This window comes from Empidonax traillii, unplaced genomic scaffold (genome assembly GCF_003031625.1).
Source record: "Empidonax traillii isolate 1590-97213 ecotype Southwest subspecies unplaced genomic scaffold, ASM303162v1 scaffold300:size811877, whole genome shotgun sequence".
NCBI lineage: Eukaryota > Metazoa > Chordata > Aves > Passeriformes > Tyrannidae > Empidonax > Empidonax traillii.
In genome coordinates, this window is record NW_020955493.1 from 449,084 (window position 1) to 468,913 (window position 19,830).

The 19,830-nt window shown below is 34.5% G+C and overlaps 1 protein-coding gene across 6 annotated transcripts in view; it reads left to right on the plus strand.

The window, feature by feature from the left end:
* Nucleotides 1–19,237, plus strand: part of SNTG1 (syntrophin gamma 1) — a 336,726-nt gene extending 317,489 nt beyond the window's left edge. For 5 of the 6 annotated variants that reach the window (XM_027890849.1, XM_027890850.1, XM_027890851.1 and 2 more), the window contains 2 exons: nt 8,979–9,089; nt 17,911–19,237. In XM_027890849.1, the coding sequence (XP_027746650.1) occupies nt 8,979–9,089; nt 17,911–18,069 (270 nt within the window). In that variant the 3' untranslated portion in view covers nt 18,070–19,237. The remainder of the gene's footprint in view (nt 1–8,978; nt 9,090–17,910) is intronic. The other variant, XM_027890855.1, reaches the window with a different exon arrangement.
* Nucleotides 19,238–19,830: the final 593 nt, after the last annotated feature.

Sequence of the window (19,830 nt, forward strand, 5' to 3'; positions counted from 1 at the left end):
CAACATGACAAGTTACAGTAAAAATTTCACAAATGTTCTAAACCTCAAAGTCACTACCAATTTTCTTGAACAAGTTGTAGAGGGTAATGACTCTCATTATTTTTATGGTTTCCAGACAAAAATCGTGCAACCCTGTGTGACTTGTTTCCTTGCTTATTATTTAATCTTTTGTGTAATACTTAACTATGTAAGTTAAAATTAGTGACTTAAAACTGTAATCTGTGCTAAATCTATTTCAACTCAAACACATCATAATTTGATAAAAACATTGTTTCTGTGTTTGTAGAGATGGATGATAAATATGAGTACACAAAGTATTAAACTGAGTTATTCAGAACAAAACTGTACTGTGATGTGATTATAACAGCATTGACATAAATCATAGCTGTTTCTGCTGCATAGTCCCTGCTTTCTCTTATTCATTTTCTAACTGATAGCTCTTAAAATCAACAGTACTTCATCATTTAGAGTATTTGGTATGTTGCTCTATTGCTATTGTTGTTTATAACAAGCCATTGTAATTTCCTGATAGAAGAACAAACCAGATCTTCCCAACATTCCAGAAAATAATTTCTTAATTCAGTTAAACAGTTTGTAAAATACCAAATATAATTTTGGATACAAAAAAGTTTTTCTCCCTGAACCTTAAAAAAATAGCAACAAGTATATTTGTGCCCTTGCTCTTCTGTAGCACTTTCCAGAGCCAAGGCTCCCATGCAAGATGTCATCTCTTTTTATTGCTAACAATGTATGGTATGAAAGCAAACTGCGAAATAGAGGCCAAGCAAACATTGGCAAACGTTTGATTATGTTTATTTCTGTAATGTAGTCCTTCATTTGCAGGAGTTATATAACTGGTGTCAAAAGGCCTCCTGCTTCCTGTGTTGGTATATGTGGAAGTTTAAATCTGATCAATAGGGAATTTCCGCACAGCATCTCTTCCATTGGGGACTTCTTGATAAAAATGTCCACCATCTTTAATGCAATGTCATTTGTTTTATTTGAGATACAAGAAAACTTACCTTGTTTGTTTTTAAACTATGAAAATTCTAAAAATAAGCAAAACGTTAGTTTGATCCAACTTGATCTTAGAAGTTATAAACTGAATTTTACCCTAGGTCACTTTTGCAGTGTTGTGTATCAATCTCTACTTGGGAAAACATTTTTCCTAAGTCCTGCACAATTAAAGCACAGCAATTCAGGTCCTAAATTTGTTTAACATTAGCTAGCATACAGACATCAATGTTTTAATGAACAAATATAACTCTTTTTTGTGCAATTTATGTTAGGTATAGACATACACATATATTCTGATAAACATTTTTAAATAAGGTTTTGCAGCTAATATAGTCACCTTAAGAATTAATATGGAGACTGCTAGATTATACAGAATAACAAGATGTGTACAAAAATTCATCTAAATACTATTCTGACAGTGATCCAATGTATGAAACTACTTACTCGAGTGGCATTTAATAACTTATTTTTAACAAAAAAAATTGACTACACTTAAAGTGTATTGGTCAATATATGTAGACATGTGTGTTATGTATGTTTCTGTTTATACTGACATATTATTTTTTTTTTCTAAAATGTGCATATTTGCATCATAACTATGGATGATATATATGTTTGTGTAAATATAGATTGCAATATACCTACCTGTGCAAAGTGCTATGACTGTACTCCATCACATTTACTGCTCATTAAATCAGCAGTCAAAAATTTATATTTGTCAGAAGAGAAAAAAAAACCATCCCTTGTAGGACCTGAAAATAAATTAAGGTGCTGCTGAATTATATGGTGGTGCTAGAACAAAGTAACAAAAAAGCTCCATAATGGCCCACAAGGCTCATATCAACAAAGCTCAGTGTACCTGTCCTCTGTTCTCTTGCAGAAACCTTGTACATCAAAACAACCACTTCATCAAAAAAGAGAGTACACTGTAAACAATAAACAGCATTGCAAATATATTTAATTTGTTTTTCATGCTGAAAGACTACTAAATCGCACAGAGCAGTAGTTCTCTGAATTTCTTTGGGAAAAAACTCCATGTTTTCTTGGAATACACACCTTAAGGTCTGTCTCTTCATTCAACTAATACACATATAGGATATTGAAATAAAACAGCATGCAAAACCCCTCTTGATACCGAAAGTTCAGTAATAGAGAAGGTAAAAGGAAACTGGAGTTACTTCAAGATGGAGATTTAATGATGTAACTCATGTGAAAAAGTACTTTTTCCATGCTCAGAAATTGAAATGCTGAACAAATAGCTACTATTAATATAAGCCATCAAGCATGGTTCATACAGTTTTATGTTTTGTGGCTAGAAACAAAAGTTATTAGGTCATCTGTCAGTACCAAGTGAATAAACTGTACTCTTTTAACATTCTATGCAATTTCAGTAATGGACAAGAACACGTTTTTTATAAGGGCTGACTTTCGTGCGTTTTTCCTTTGTCTCATTTTTGTTCTTTATCCTCTGTGTCCTCCCCTGCCTTTCCCTTTACAGTTATAAAGCTGCAGCAGTTGACAAAGGAAATTGCCTTGGACCATAATTCTTTTGTAGTAAGGCACTCTCCAGAGACTGGTAACACAGTAGAACTGAGCAAGAACAAGATCTTAATCCTACTCAGTTCCCTTCTGCTGCTATAAGTCTGGCCAAAGTGCCACTTTGCAAGAATGCAATCTTTCTCAATTAGCTATGAGACAGACAAATTAAGGTGTATCCCATGTGCCTGAAGACCCAATTACTTTTCTTTTTGAAAACAAGGACCTACAAGGCATCTACTCTTGATGTAGTTTGACCTGTAGGAGTTTTGCTTATTTTAGTCAGAAGACAAACAGCATTAGCTTGAAAGGTGCCCATTGAAGTTTAGCCTAATTCTCTAATATATATAATATAAAAATTGTCTTAAAAACCTAAAAGGAAGAATAATTCAGTCAGTCAAAGTATCAAGGAAAAGGAGGCAGAGTTGGAAAAATACAGCTACAACTTTTTGAAGATGCAAAGGAAAAGACAGCAAAGGGATTTGCTGAAACTAATTTGGAAAGAGACCTCTGACATCCTTTCCTTAATAAAGATGGTGTCTTTGTTTCCTCCATCATTTACAGGTGGTCTGAGATGTAGCTTTCTAAGTATTATTAAACACTGACAGATTCTTTCATTTTGTTTTTCCCATGTATCCTATCAAAAGCCTAACTTCTTTTGCTATTACATAATAAAACCTGTATGATTCATGTCAATGAGAAGCATAAAGAAAACCTGTATTTCATAGAGTCATAGAGTATCCTGAATTGGAAAGGATCCACAAAAATCATCAAAGTCCAACTGCTGGCCCTGCACAGGACAGTCTCAAGAATCACATCATGTACCTGAGAGCACCATCTAAATGCTTCTTGTACTCTGTCAGGCTTGGTTCTGTGACCACTTGCATGGGGAGCCTGTTCCTGGCTCAGCCTCTGGGTGAAAAACTTTTTCCTAATATCCCACCTAAACCTCCCTGATACAGCTTCATGCTGTTCCTGTGGGTCCTGTCATTGCTCACCATAGAGAAGAGACTGGTGCCTGCCCCTCCTCTTCCCCTCATGAGGGATCTGTAAACTTCCCCTGCTGTTAGGTTTCCCCTCAGTCTTCTTCTCCAGCTGAACAAGCCAAGTGACCTCAGCCCTTCCTCATGTGGATTTACTGGCGGGTGAAATGATGCCATTGCAGTATGTGGTGTAAATGCTATTGCACAAGTTTGTTAAATGTAAATAGTCTTTCTGGAAGAACAGGTTTGGTCCACAGTGCATAACCCAGCACAGAAGAGGCCAGATTGTTAAGTAGTAGTTCATCACTGAAATCATAGAACAAAAATTAAATCTGTTCTTACTGGAGATTCCTATGTTGACAAAATACAGCTTTTCTTTCCTAATGGCAATGCTAAATACCCTCTATATCCTTCCTAAATCATATAGCGATCACAGAGCCATGGACTAGTCAGACACATTTCTATGCAAATTCCTTGGTAAGTAAAAATACAGTCACCTTTTTATTCTGTTCAGGATAAAATAACTCCTTGACCCAAAACAAAAACCATAACTAACATTTGCAGTCATAGCCTAAACTGATTATGATGTGTTCCCATATTTCTGATGCCATTATCTAGGTGGCAAGTGATCTTGCCCGATGTCGTCTCATTAAAATTGTATGTGGTTTAGGCCAGAATTTTGGGAATGAGTAGCAAACTGACAAATAATATGAATTGGAAGGTATTCTCTAAGGTCCCTTGCAGAATATGTGTTCTAGATTTAGCAGTAGTGCTAAAAATAGAAGCAATATAATTTTCTTCATTTGTATGACTGTGGGAAATATTAGCAAAGTATTACAGGTATAGAAGTCAAGAGCTTTTCTTTCATGTGTCGTTTATGTACTGCATTTATGTCCCAACTATAAAATAAAACTATGCAGGCAGAGAGCATCCTTGGGTAATTATAGCAAAATAACACTAGCAGAAGATAATAAGCAGTAATTTGGTTGCAAAGACTAGAACAAATGAGTCCTAGATGATTACTTATAAATAAAATATTTCTCATTAAAAGGTACTGGTGGAGAATCTTGGTCCCAGATATATCACAGGAAAAAAATCCTATTAATTTCAGTGAATGGAGGATTTTTCTTTCTGATGATTTCTTATTACAATAATTTAATAGCATCTCAAGAGAAGTCTTAAATCTAATTTGTCAGCTTGTCTGCACTGTTTATTTGTTTGCACTGCATTCTGGTATTCTTTGAAGTTAATTTTATTAAATGATATAAAATGCAAAACACAACCTAAGCAATCTATGAATAATAACCGGGTAAAGGATTTATATCTTATTGGTTTTTTTCAATTTTGTGCATGTTACATACCATATTTGTTCAGAGATTATTTTCTTACATTGCTTTTCCCAAAATATGGATTAATTACATCAGATTTTCTACAACCACACTGGGACTATGGAAGTTGTGAAGATGGTTTTTTCAGTATATGCTATTGCCTTGGTCCCCACTTTCTGAATTGGCCTACTTGCTGTTTTCACAAGTCCTATTTTTACTCACTGAATGAGAATTCACTTTTCAAGACAATAAATAGTGCATTGTGAGTTCTCAGCTTGGTCTTACATCAAGGCATCATAAGGTTGTGTGCCTCAACTTGAAAGGTGTTTCAGACACCTCATGAGTAGCTGATGACACTATTTACAAGAAAACCTTTTTTAATTTCATTCCATTTTGTACTTTAAAAAGAATTGGCACCTGGTCCCCCTGTGAATTCTATTTTAGGGTATCCAAAAATTTATTACTTCCTAAAAAATACTATATATAGTCCTATAAAATTTTCTTGGTGATGTGTTATGCACAGTTACTGAGGATTATGAAAGGAAAGTACTTGAAGAGATTAGGCTGCTTTTACCAGCTAAAAGAAGCCCTATCAGAATGTATTATAGAGTGTTGAGCTCAGTAACACTGTACCTTCAAACCAGTTAGCTCTTCTGCTTATATTTTATAATTCATGAAAACTGATTTAGAAATATTTTATATGACACATATTTAAGTGTTTGGCAATTTTTGAAAAAGCCCAAGTTCTACAAATGTACTTAATGCTTAGAAGTCAATATATATACATAAATATATTTGTACAAAATTATAACAACCTACGCTATCTCACTGAGGCAAGCATTCAACAAATGGTTCTAAGGAACTGTGATATTCAAAAACATGAAGAAATCACTACAGTGACAGTGAAGTAGATCAATATTCCTGAGAGTGCCTATTCCTATTTAAAATTAGAATTCAGAACAGTCACCGTAGTGAGCACTGTGAGACTCAAGTCAGCCCACAGGAACATGAAAGATAACAACATGTGAAACTCTCTGTCTCATGTGTTTATGTCACTTCTGTAGTTGCACATCTGTGTGAAACTGTGTGCTTAGGTGAGTGTGTCTGATCTCTCCTTTCTTTCTTTGGCACTATGAAGTAGTCATTGAAAAAGTCTGGTCCCTGTTCACTGCTTATGCATTTTGCAGTAATGAAAATGCAAAGAAGAAAAGAACCATGCTCAGAACATAAGAAACCACAAGAGGAAGTAATCCAGAATCCCCAAGACTCTGTACTTTGAGGGCAGTGCGACTGCTGTCACATCATTCTGCATCACCTTGTACATCTGCTACATCTGCAAAATGTGCAGCTCCAGTTACACAGGCCTGCACTGCAGCTTCTTTGATAGGAGACATGAATTAAATCGGTCTTACTGGGTATATGCTTAACTAATTTACCCAGTTTTTGCCATCTAGAATTTGAACATCTAGTTTAAGTAGTTTAAGCTGATTGTTACACTTCTAACAGAGTATGATATATTGGAGTAGAGATGCATCCAGAGTCTATTCGAGAGAACCAGTTTTTCCCAGGTTAAACCAGGATATAGGAACTGTTATTCAGAGATTCTCTAAAACAAAGGAATAACTATGGTGACTAGATTGAAATACTTTGCATTCCTGACTTGATAACTTAAAACTCACAACATTTCCCTACTCTTATTTTTGCTAAAAGAACCCTTCATCATGTGGACATCTTTGGGGGAAATTCATTGAAGATCACTCAAAAGGAACACATAATTCTTTCATTCATTCATGCACTGTCAGTAAAATTTTATTCCTTACACTTTAGACGAAGAGTGTTTAATCATTTCTGCAAAGAAATTGTCAGTTCTATGAGTTTGTTTTGCTATCCTGATGGTTGAAGTGAAGTTTAGTTGGGATTAGTCCTCTTCACACTATAGACCTGATTTTGCAGTGTACTTAAGTAAGAGTCATTGCTAAGTAGGAGTCTCCAAAACCACTGTTATGCATAAATTGAAGTGTGTTCCTGAGTCATTCCTGTGGTTTGGTGTGACTGTCATTCTCTTTCCTCTGAGTGGGAATGAAGTGCATGGCAAAATTGTATGGAAATGTCAAAGTACCGCAGTTCTATAGATCCTTCATCTTCACTTGAACTTAATCTGACTCGGAATAAGGCCAGGTACCCTGGGATTTTGCCTGCCCGTCTAAGGGTCCTTGTTAATGCTACATCTCTTTCCTGGCTTCTCCATACATCATCAGAGAAGAGAAAGATGATAGCTCATTTCTTCAATTGTTTTCTCCTGACATAAAGAGACAATCAATGCCCTTTACATTTTTCATAGCTTAAATAGATTTGATGTTCCTGAAGAAAGGCAATGGTCTTGATCTTCTGACAAGATTTTTTGAGTTACATAGATCTGTAAAAAAAAGAAGTTTACAAAGTAGGTAGGAATAGGGCCACCTGAATGCTCTATTGGATTGTTTTGTTTTGTTGAACTCACAATATAAGTAAACATCATTGATCAAAGAAGGTCAAATGAATTGCACACACCTAGAGATAAGGGAAGCTATTCTATTTTCTGTAGCACAGATTGGTGGACTCAGGAGAACAGCATTTGAAATAAATATATTTTCTTCTAAATTGTCAAATTCCTCTAGTTTATTTGAAAGCAGAATGCCCTTAACTCTGCTTATTATGTTTATTATGGCAGGTGGGAGCTCACCTGTCACATACTCACAGAGAATGAAAGTGCTGCTGAGACTAGGTGTTTATTTTTATCTGGAAGGGGCAACTACATAGAGAAAATTTTTGAGAAAAATTCTAGCACTTGCTGTGTGTATTGTGCACAGTTACGATGTTGCCCTTTTGGTTTCTTTCATTTTCAGATTATTAAGACAAATACAGCAAACTTTATTTAGCTTGGTGATGGTGAGAGATTTTTGCCAGTCATTAAGATGAGAAGGTGAACACACACTGAAGCAAAGAGGCCTGCATAGATTTAGGACAGTTGAAAATCTGACCTCCTTCAAATTCTCTCTAATTCCCAGTAGATACTAAATCTTTCATAGGTATAGAAAAAGGGCACAGATGGAAGTATCATCCCCTGAGAGGAAATAATTTACGATCCCTTAGGCAAAAAGTTTGCCTTCAGTTTCTGTACTGTCCGGTGGCAGTGAAATTATTGTTTCCTCAAAGTAACAACACAATGTGAGTGATGTTTTATTCTAATTATTTGAAACAAATTTTATTCTAATTATGTGAAATACTATTGGAAGCACAAAGAAAAGTTTTAATGCCCAAAATACCTGAAGGGTGAGGGGATATCTTTAAATGAGGCTGAGAAGACATATAACAAAAAGTAGCACTTTTCCAATTTTAAGCAAAGTAATGGGTTTTTTCCTACATAAATCCACATTAGATATATTTTAAAAAGAGATGTTTTTCTAGAAAACTGTAAATTTTATTAACTAGTTGTTTATTTTGTAGAGCAATCTGTCTTTTTTTTTTTCAACAAGACACAATGTAGTCCATAATATAATATTTTGAAAGACCACTAATGTAGTTAGAACTAATGATCTACTCAAATTCCTCATTAAGCTCTCATAAGTAAACTCTAAATATGTTCTCATCACAGAGGTTTTTTTGTGATTTTATAATTTAAAAATAGATATTTGTTTCTAATTTGATTTGCCCTTTATGATATTACTAGATTTTTCAATGTGGAAAGAAAAAGGAGATTTGTATGTCAGGTCATTACTTCAGATAGAGATAGGAAACCCATGGATTGTCAGTGGAAAAAAAAATCTTTGGTTTTTGACAGGACAATGAATTTATAATCCTTCTCTTTTTTTGATTAATCAGCATTAAATATAGATAAAGGAATTTCAGAGTAAATTTCACAAATCTAGTCTGACAGATGTGAATCAAATACTGTCAAAGTACAATACATCTGTATGATCAAAGAGGTATCTGACCACAGAACACTACATTCATTTAATTATGCATCATGGAGGGGTTAAAAATTCCCTTGGAATGAGATCAGGTGTTTCTGATACAATTTGACATTGACTTGCTTGTGTATGATTTTTTATGTTTTGGATTTTTTTGCCTTTAGGCTGTGCTTTGGAGGTACAAGTTTTCCCAGCTCAAAGGTTCTTCAGATGATGGGAAGAGCAAAATCAAGTTTTTGTTCCAAAACCAAGATACTAAACAAATTGAAGCAAAGGTAAAAACAATACCTTGTTTGTATAAAGGCAATGTACAATTTTCAAAGCAACCAGGGGAGTAAAGGAGTATAATAAACTAAGTAACTGGGAAATATTAGATTAATGCACAAAGAATGCAAATAAAACCAAAGAAATTGAAGAAAACTGGATCAATTACTTGGACAATTTTCTAGTTTAAAGTCTTTTGAAAGGTTTAATTAGATTAAAAATTTATAAAATGCAGGACTTCCTATGTATGGTTTTAGGCGTCATTGCAAAATCTCCTCTTTGTCATTTTGATAAAGCTAACTGAGAGATTAGTGCCTCTTTTTCACCCTGTAGTTGTATCATGAAGAAATCGTGCAAAGTATATGCTTAAGTCAACCTGGGAACAAAACTTAGCAAAGGTCTAAAATCTGGTTTTGTTTCTCAGAGAAAAAAAAAAAAAGTGGATTGAAGACATACTCCCTGACAAGGCTGAAGCTTTGTGTCTGTGTCCAATGCAAACTAAAAGTTGTGTTTTCAGTTGTGCTTTTGATTCAAGTGTTAGTTCACGAAAACAGTAGCTGTGAGAGATTTAGCCTTGCTTCAGTTTATGTCTTTCGAGAATAGGACATTTACTGTCCAGTGTGTGTGAGGAGTGATCTCCCTGGGTCTCTGATAATTGAAACTGCCTTACAGTCTGGATCAATTTTCTTTTTGACTAGAACCCCAATTTTAGTGTATACCTAAAGACTATTTTCTTGACCATCTTTAAGCCTTGCTTTTGAAGTATTTCCTATACTATTTTTCCTGACCACATCAGAGAGAAAATTGCTGACCGAATGAGATAATAAAACACTTCCATGAGCAAAAAGGAAATAGTTAAATAAATTGTACAAAAATGCTAAATATGAACAGGATCATAAAGTGTGTAAAGAAAAATGCATTGCTTTGGCCACACTTATGACTTTAAATGCCAATAGCTACATTAAGTAGCTATTTTTCCTTCCTCTATGTCTCTTTATGTTTGATGTTAATTATTTTCTACCCAGCAGCTATTTACTTGGTTTTGAATGTTTTACTCAATACAATAAAGGTATGTAAAAGTTCCAATTAAATCAACAGCAATGACATGTGATGACCATGGTTTTCATTACATCCATGTTCTACTGCATCTCAAAGATGAATATTTTCTTCTGATTACCTTCAGAAATTTTTTTAATAGTACAGAACTTTTTTTCACCTGTAAGAAGAAAATGCAACCTAATCTAATGTCATGAGGATGATTTTCTCTTAAGGAAATTGTAAAATTTCATCTTACTGAAGGATGAAAGTGGTTATTCTTTTTCTAATATCTGTCTGCTAATAGCTGTCATATTAACATGTGATTTTAAGACTGAAGAAAATTCATAGGACTCTAAGAGTGGGACAGTATTAGGGTTTTTTTGTTTGGTTTTGTTTTATTGGTTTGGTTTTTTTCATTACTTTTCTTAAATTGGTAAAATTAGAATATATTTTTAATACTGAATTACATTTTAAAAAATATTTTTAAAAAGTATGAAGTCTAGATTTTGAAGAAGAAAATAGTTTTCATGAAAATGTTTTAAAATTATATCTGTCATGCAAATCACTTTATAAGCCTTAGAGATATCCTGGTACCTTTATTGTACCTTTGGTTATTCCCACTCAATTACCTTCTCTTTACTAGAAATATAAACTTTCATCTTAATCGATTTTGAAACAAACATTTGTGACAGTCATTTAATTTTCTTGGTGATCAAAGCATATCATCTATATTATGATCAAAGATGCCAGATTATATTCTCTTTGGAAGGTGCTATAACATTTATAATGGCCAATTCTATAAATTCCAATTTGTTTACTTATTAAATATGTTGCTTAGTCAAAGAAATGTAAAAAAGTGTGGCTAGAAAATGAATGTGAAGGTTCTTGGGTCATATATTTTGAACACTCACTGGTTAGCTTAAAATTCTATGGATAGCCCCCTTCAGTAACATTTAAACCTTTCACGGATTTAAAGCACTATTTAGCGTGAGGAGAGGTGGAACAGTCTAGCCTTAATTTTTTTTGGCTTTACATTACTAAGTTAGACGTATACCTGTGTGCAGAACTGTTGAGTCATTAGAAAATGTTAAGCAGATTTTCAGAAATGCTTGTCGTGCCAGATTTCATGCATGCTGTATGCAGGCTTCATTTGGAATCAGACGAGGGAAATTTTGTAAAACATCTGTTGAAGGTTGGGATGAATATTCATGGCAACAGCTTTTATCACCTGTTAAATGCAGCTCTGTTTTTCAGATGGCCTGGAGACCCACTGTCATAAGGGGAAATACAGTGCAACATTTTCCTTATGATTATGGGGTTTTTTGAGTTATATTATATAGGGAATAATCAGAATGCAGTAAAATGAGACCTCACAGTAGAGAATAGCAAAAATTTGAGGGGCCATTGCACCAGTTTATTAGGGCTCTTCAATTCTGCATTCCCAAGCAGGAATCTGGAAGCAGGGTGTGGCAAGTACCTTTCAATGCACCTCAAAACCTGTGTAGAGTTTTGGGCCCCCCACTGCAAGAGAGGCACTGAGGTGCTAGAGTGAGTCCAGAGAAGGGCAACAAAGCAGGTAAAGGGGCTGGAACACAAGTGTTATAAGAGCCACCCAAGGGAGCTGGGAGGAAAGGAGGCTCAAGGGGGATCTTGTTCTCTACAACTACCTGAAAGGAGGTTGTAGCCAGGTGGCGGTCAGTCTGTTCACATGAATAACAAGCAGTAGGTCAAGAATGGCCTCAAGTTACACCAGGGGAGTTTTAGATTGGATACTAGGAAAAATTTCTTAACCAAGAGTGTTTTCAAGCATTGGAACAGATTGCCCAGGGAAGCGGTAAGAGTTATCATCCCAGGAATCCTTTAAAAGACGTGTATATGTGGCACCTGTGTGGACTTGGCAATGTTGGGTTAATTGTTGGACTTGATGGTCTTAAAGGTCTTTTCCAACCTAAATGATTCTGTGATCCTATATCATTCCTTCACAGAAAAATATGAGTTATCAAAATCCAGATGCTTCCTATCTTCCTTCATTTACAAGGCGGCATACTTTGTGTATTTCATGCTATCCCAGATGTGTGATTATGGCATGTTACACCTTTGCTCTAGAACATTTATTCATGACCTACAGAATTAAGGTGGTCAGAGTGCTTAGCTATTGAATTTTGATCCAAAATTTAGATAAATTTGTCATTATTCTAGAAATATATTACAACTTGTAGATGCATATGTCTTGTGAAAAAAATATGTATGCATCAGCGTTTTAAATTTTAGCCATACTATCTTGATAATTGTCCAGCACCTCCTCTGTATTCTGGTGGAATATACAAAGATATCACTGTTAATGTTAGAAGAATCAAGAGAAAATACATTTTTTGAGAAGTCCAGCACCACATCCCTTCATCAGGTAGCTTTTTTATTTTGTTGAGAAACATACTTGCCATTAAAATTTATATTCCTAAGTGAAAGTGACTTCACTGACACTGAATTACTAATATTCATATATTGTCAATATTTTTTTACAGTGTGCTTCATGCCTGACTTAAAGAAATTCAAAATGGCTTGCTTTAGATACACAACATGTGCTATGGATTTAGTTACACTTTTACTTGTTACCTGGGATACTTCTTGTCAGCTTTTAAATAATGTTAGATAATTAAATGTTACAAATATTGCTGTTTATTTTCTATAGAGCACTGATCTGTACTGATGGTTTTGTTTGCCTTTTCTCTAAGTTAAATCTTGTTACTACAAAGATATATAATGTAGAATAAAAGAAGTGTTTCCTCATAGATTTAAGCAGTTCCAGTCTGAAAAACCTGAACAATAATTACCATAGGTCACACCAGTGGGTCCATGGCAGGGTGCCTGGAAACAAACACCTGACTTTGATGGTCTCCAAGGCAAAGTCTAAGTGGTTTCTGACAATAAAACCACTTAAGGGCAACATTAATCACCAGTACCCCTTAGACATTCCAATCTGTAGGTTATTTCCCAGCTGTCACTCAGCAGGAGATATTGCATGAGTTTGCACAGTCAGACAGAAATTTTCTGAGTAAGAGCTACAAAATAGAGCTGTCGGCTTGGCAGAACATGGAGCCAATGTGTCCCTATATTTGTTCTTACTGAGCTGCTGGGAGGGGTTAAAAAAACCCAAGCACAGAAGGGCAGAGCTTTCTCTTCCTCTTGTAAGGGATTCACTTAGGCACCTTCCTATCTAGTTTTCTGTCTGTTTACCTGAGATTTTAGCTGTAGTTTAATGATCCATTTTTTCTCCATTATATCACAGAAGCCTCCAGAGACTAACACAATCTCAGGACTGTAATAAACTCAGAGTATTGTAATCTTCAATTTTACCTGACTAAATATTAGGCCACTGCAGTAGAAACTGCTTTTTATTTTTCTGACAAAAAGGAAGAGTCCCTTAAATAAGTGAGAGATACTGTTTCAAGATAAAATGCTTCCAAACATAGAAGTATGTAATGTGTAGAAAAATCAGCATTAGTGCTTTTTCTTATTACATGTAATTTCTTGTTTTAATTTTTCAAGTAAACGCACCAAACTGTGAATTGAATCTTTGTGCCTTGCTAAACATGTATAACTCAAAAGCTACACTTCAGTCTGTGCTTTCACCTCTCTCAAATTGCAGCACAACAGTTCTGTCAGAAGAACTCAGTCAAGGTCACACAGCTGTGCTGCATCAGGTGAGCTTTTGTTCACAGACTAGCTGAACTCCTAAGATGAGCAGTACAAAACCGAACTGAACACAAAAATAAGTTTATAAAGATGAAAGTCCAGTCAATTGTCTTGGTCTATTTTAATATGGAGAACTTAAGAGGGCAGAAATATGGTATCAGGAAAAGAAGAAGTGTAACTTTGAAGATTAAACATTAATTTTTTTTATTAATAGTCCCTTAATAGTAATAGATGCCAATTAATTTGTACTTTAATTTGTCTTGTATAGATATGGAATGTAAAATAGGACAAATAGCCTGAATCACTGCTGATCACATTACTGAGAAGAAAATACTTTGAACTGTTGCAAGGTGATTTGATGGGTGCTTGCACTGTTTTCCAGACTGACATTTCTGTTCAAGTATATTCTCAAAATTGCAGTTTCAAATTAATCCTAGCTCTTAGCCTTGAGAGGTTTTCTGTGAGCATCACAGTGCTCTTCACATTTAGAATATCATCTTAAAATGTATATCTTTTAAATGTACATCCCTTAAGATTTTTGCAGAATGATTACTCAGTTGCAGTGACTGCATTTGTTAGCTCAGATTTCTGACATTTGTTAATTTGTGTGTTTCAATTTTTAGTTTCCCCATGTCTTGCACATTGACTATTTGTTTAATATCAATTTTAGATCAGATTCTATGCTAATATAGAGAGACCATGTAACACCAAATTTGATGAAAGAACAAATATTTTCTCATATCAGCAGTTTACATATGGATGAAAGAGAAGGTTTTTTCCTAACCATATCGTGGATAGTTAGAAACAAAATTGCTTGATTTTGTAGATGTATCATTTAAGTAGTTTTATCATTAATATAATGCAATCAGAGACTGTTGTGTTTTGTTGTTTGTTGTTTTGTTGTGTTTTTTTTTTTTTTATTATTTGGGGGAAACTTTCTGTTTCCTTTTTCCTTCTCTTTCTTTCAATCCATACTTTCTTTGTAAAAGGCTACTAGAATTTCCATACAAATCTGACCATTCTCAATGACTACATCTTTCTCACGTACCTTTCAGCCTACTTACATTGTCCCCATCAGGAACTGTGAATGTTCAGGTTAATAATCTGTGAGTGTCTGCCATAGTGACAGCAATATAGGGTGAGAGTAGTTTAATCAACAGATAGCTTATAAAGACCGATTGAGGACCAAAGTGTACACTGATATTGCTGGGAGAGTAGGGTCTTAGGTGAGGTGTACAGACAACATTCTGGAAATTGAAATAATACTAAATTGTATGCTTTTGAATAAACAAGCAGATGTGGCTCCAGTTAAGATTTCTTGCTTTTGCGGGATTCAGAGAATTTGCTTTTCATTACTGGTATCAACTTTAATGGCTTCACTACATATTTTTTAGGTTTCTTAGGGTTTGCCTCTTTGTTTACTTGAAACTTCATCTAAAGTAGGTGTGTAATAGGCAATACCCTCCCTGGATGAAAGTGTATTCAGATGAGAGGATGACTGAGGATGAAATATATACAAAAGCAACCAGGGGTGGCTGGGTGTGCACAAAAACCTATGAGTTCCCCTCCATCTGCTGGCAGTAGCGCTGACGTGTGGCCAGCATAAAGTACAAGTACTCAGTGGAAGTGAGGGCATGTTTTGTCTGTCAGCAGCTCTACATGAAGTCTTATCTGTTCATTAAGCTTTCTTGTGATTAGGCTAATCTGCCAAAAAAGTGTTATTCCTGATAGACCCTGTTCCCATCAATCAGGCTCCTGGGAACTGAGCTGCAGCCATTAATCAGACCTGTATGTACTCACCACATAGCAGTCAGTCTACTGTGCTTCAGACTGCTTTAATTTCCAGTAAAATATGCATGTCTTTGTTGAAATAGGAGCGATGTGTCATGACAAATAATAATCAAGCATTTGCTGACTTCTTAGCAATCAAGGTAATTTCCACGTTGTGTCATTACTATCAATAATAGTAATCCAGTGAGACCTTCAGAGGCTGTTCTGTTGCCTCACCCATTCACCTTGATGGTCCATTGAGCAATGGATATTCCTGATGTGTTGCTATTGCAGAAACACCTGTGATAACTATTGGTAATTATTATAGTCATATGGTGTGAAAATTCAGTGTCCAGTAGCTATGTAATTATGATAGTAAGAACTTTCAGCCAGTAGGGTTACCTAATTAACTTGAACAATTCTCAAGCTATAATATTTGTTTTAATAGGCTTATTCTGTTGAGACGTGGGGATAAATGTAGTCTTTCTACATATAACACATGCCATGCATATTAGAAATATTTTATGCTTCCGCTAAATATTTTTTCTCTGATTTTAAGCTTCAATTTTATTTTATAATAGTGATTAGATAAATTAATACATTATTAAAATTGAGTTAACTGAAAAGTAACTTAATTTCAGTGACTGATAGTTGTTATTCTGAAATAACTTCCATAATTCCTTGTTTACTCATCTTTCAATGCCCATTGTTTCCTTATCTATAATAAATTTTCTTGTTTTGAAATTTGAAGGAGAAAAGGCACCACTTTGACATAGTGATAACATTATCTTTCTCCCAAGGTTTTAAATTGAGAATGTCTGTAAATAGATTTATTTTTTTTTTTGTATGGACACAGATGGCAGGTTTGTGACATTCGGCATAAACTTTATCTTCTTTATTGATAACTGATTGTCAGGGGAGTTTAAAGAAGCTCATGGGATGTTACAAATTTATTTCTGAACATGTCTGAAGGACATCTGCTGAGTTTGTAAGAGAGCTGAACAAAGCTTCACCTATTCTGTACATCAGTAGACACTCTGCAAATACAGCTTTCTGCTTTAACACTGTTGCCCCTCACACATGAGGGATTTGTGAATGCCTCCATGTATTCCATGAAGAAACATCTTCCAGAAAATTTCAAGGGGCAGAAAATTGCAGGTTGATGTAATTTTGAGAGATTTAGCAATTTTTGTTGAGTTTACATCATCAGTATTCTTCTAAGCAAAAGAGAAAAACCCTCAGCACTGTATAACCTGGAAATACCAGTGCTAGACAGAACCACAAATAGAATATACCACAGATATCTATTATTGGCTTCTTACTGCAGTGAGAAAATCTGTATGGACAGTGAATAAAAGCAGAAAGATGGCAACTGTGCATCACTATCCCTACACTTACATATATTCAAGTACCTCAGTGTTTGCTTTCAAATACAACAGATATTTATTGATTAAATACCAGCCCCCAAAACACATACTGAAGATAACCTAAAAAGAAATCAATCAAAGTCAATTAGACACAAAGGAGCAAATTTATGTATGTAAAAAGATGTAGTTTTTTTTTCCTCTGTAGTGGTATCTAAAAGAGTCCCAACTAGTCTAATCATATGCTGAAGGACTGTAAAGAAATGCAAATTCAAGTAGAAAAATAAGAACTTTCTATAATATTACTAATGTAGTTAAAACATAGATTATGTTTCTTTTTTCGGTCCAATAACAGATCCAAAGTTGATCCAAAATATCACTGTGTGATAGTAGCACTTTTTGAAATGTCTTTTTTTTTTTTTTTTTTTTTTTTTTTTTTTTTTTTTTTTTTTTTTTTTTTTTTTTTTTTTTTATATTATAGAATCAGGTAAGATAATAGCTAACACTGTGAGGTGACATGAACAAATTTAACATATATGAAATTCACTGTTGTTGATTTTTTGTGGGTACACTGATTACACAATAGTAGTACTGAGATGTGTAGACTGTTGTGGTGCAGCCATTAAATTTCTGTCTAAATTAATCTGCAAAAGCACCAGCTTTGCATTAACCTGGGGCTAGATTACATAGTATCACTTTCCTTTCTCTTCAGCTAGCAGGATCTTGTATTTATTTGGAGGCACTTAACTTATAAATTTGTCCATCTTAGCATTCAAACAATTATTTACTGATTGTTACATGCTCAATATTTAAGTCCCTATAATGGAGAAATGTAGGGCGCATTAGTGGAATGACAATAAGTTTTTAAAATTCTTGCTATCTGAGTAACAGTTTGTTCCTGGGTATACGTTTGTGAGGTGTTCTTCTCTTTCATTATTAAACTTTATTTTTTTTTTTCCACTTCCAGGAGCTGGAGTTTTCCAACCTGTTTGCAGTCCTTCACTGTATCCACTCATTCTTTGCAGCCAAAGTGGCTTGTTTGGACCCTTTGTTTGTAGGCAGCCAAGCCACAGCTTCTGCTCTTCCCACAACTTCTGGTACTGGCAAATTAAAGTATACTACTTGACATCTCATATGACAGCACTGCCACTTAACAAGGAGAGATAACAATGTATAAATATTCATAAGATTTAGACCTTTGGTGAACCATGTACGTGGAAACCAATCCTGGAGGCAAGACATCTTGCAGCATCAGCAGATAAATGGTCACGTGGGATCATAATTTCATCTCGGTTCTGCAAGACATCAGTAAATAATACTAGTCAAAACCCCAGAATAGGATGGATATGCTTTTAGTATTATCTATTTGTACTTACATAGTGCTTTAAACAACACTGGAAGCAAAGGAATAAATGATGAAATGAAGCACTTGAGTATTTAATAAAATTTTCAAATTGCTGTAATAATACACAAAAAGAATTGTCATTTTCCTGTTTTCAGATGTTTTTTATGACAATATACTAAACTCTGAGTATGAACATAATGCCCTATCATTATATTATAAATGAGAGCAAGCAGCAAGCATATAATACATGGTGACAAGGAGATAAGCATGAAAAGTCATTTGTGTAAGTATCTCCTCAAATAAGAAAGCACTTTAAGCACTGCTGTAAATCCATACTTGTGTCCATACATGGGGTCAGGCTACTTTTTCCATTATGTTCTCTTAGTCTAACAGTAACAACAACAAAGACATAGCCATACTGGAGTGAAAAATTAAAACAAAACCAAAAAAAACAAGCCACAAAAAGCAACACAGTTTTCCATGGGTAAGACCTTCTTCTTCAAGTAAAAATAATGGCATATGAATTTAATTTTAATGACAAATTAAGTGCAAGTACAAGAAATATCACTAGCTATTCACTTCCTCCTTTTTTTGGTAAAGAATACTGCAAATCTAACAGTCATTGTTCACAAGATTTTGAATTTGTTTCAGAGACAACCCACTTCATATGTTGTTTCCATGGTTAACCTTGATTTCACATCACAAGTAGGATATCTGCTCCACTCAAGCTCTCAAGAAATAGACATTTTACATTATTGTTGAAAAAATAGTTCACTCTTTGAATTCTTAATAGTTTATATTTTATAGATCTATATTGCTAGTAAAAAAATGGAATAATTTAAATAAGCTGTAATGAATAGATTACAACATGGATAATTTCTTTGTCTTTTAAGGCCATTACATCACTCTGGACCATGTGGTAGTTTGGGAGTATCATTTAAAGCTGAAATATGAGGGACTTGTAAATTTAAAATTAATAACTTTATTTAATTACAGTTTTGCAAAATAATTTAATGTTGTGCTATGGCACACATCAGTGAAGATGGAAAAAAGGTGTGAGGATGCGTGTGATATAGATGAAACAACAGAAAAGGTGAGGGATTTTTTATTTCAGCAAACAGGGAAGAGAACTGAAAAATCTACTGGAAGAACAGTTAGCAAACTACAGTTTGGGCAAAACATTTTCATTAGTAGTTTGTGGGGTTTCCATTTATTATTTAGTAATCAAAACTTTTCTTTCCCCCCCCCCCCTTAGACTTGTTAATAGCAGGTATGGGCTAGGGACACCGTCTGCCTTTTTTTAGCAGAAGGGTGAATTCTGTTGCATCCTTTTCTACATATTAGGATAATTAAAACTTTGAAAGTGAAGCCAGAGAAAAGCTTATCAAAATGGGAAAAGTTCAAAATGGAAAGAAGGGAAAAAAGATTAATGAAACGTAGGTGCAAATCATGTCTCCGTTTTTTTTTTTTTTCTTTGCATTAAAAATATTTGGATTTACATGTGTGGGAGTTACGTTGCTTTGAAGTATAACTGGTCTAACT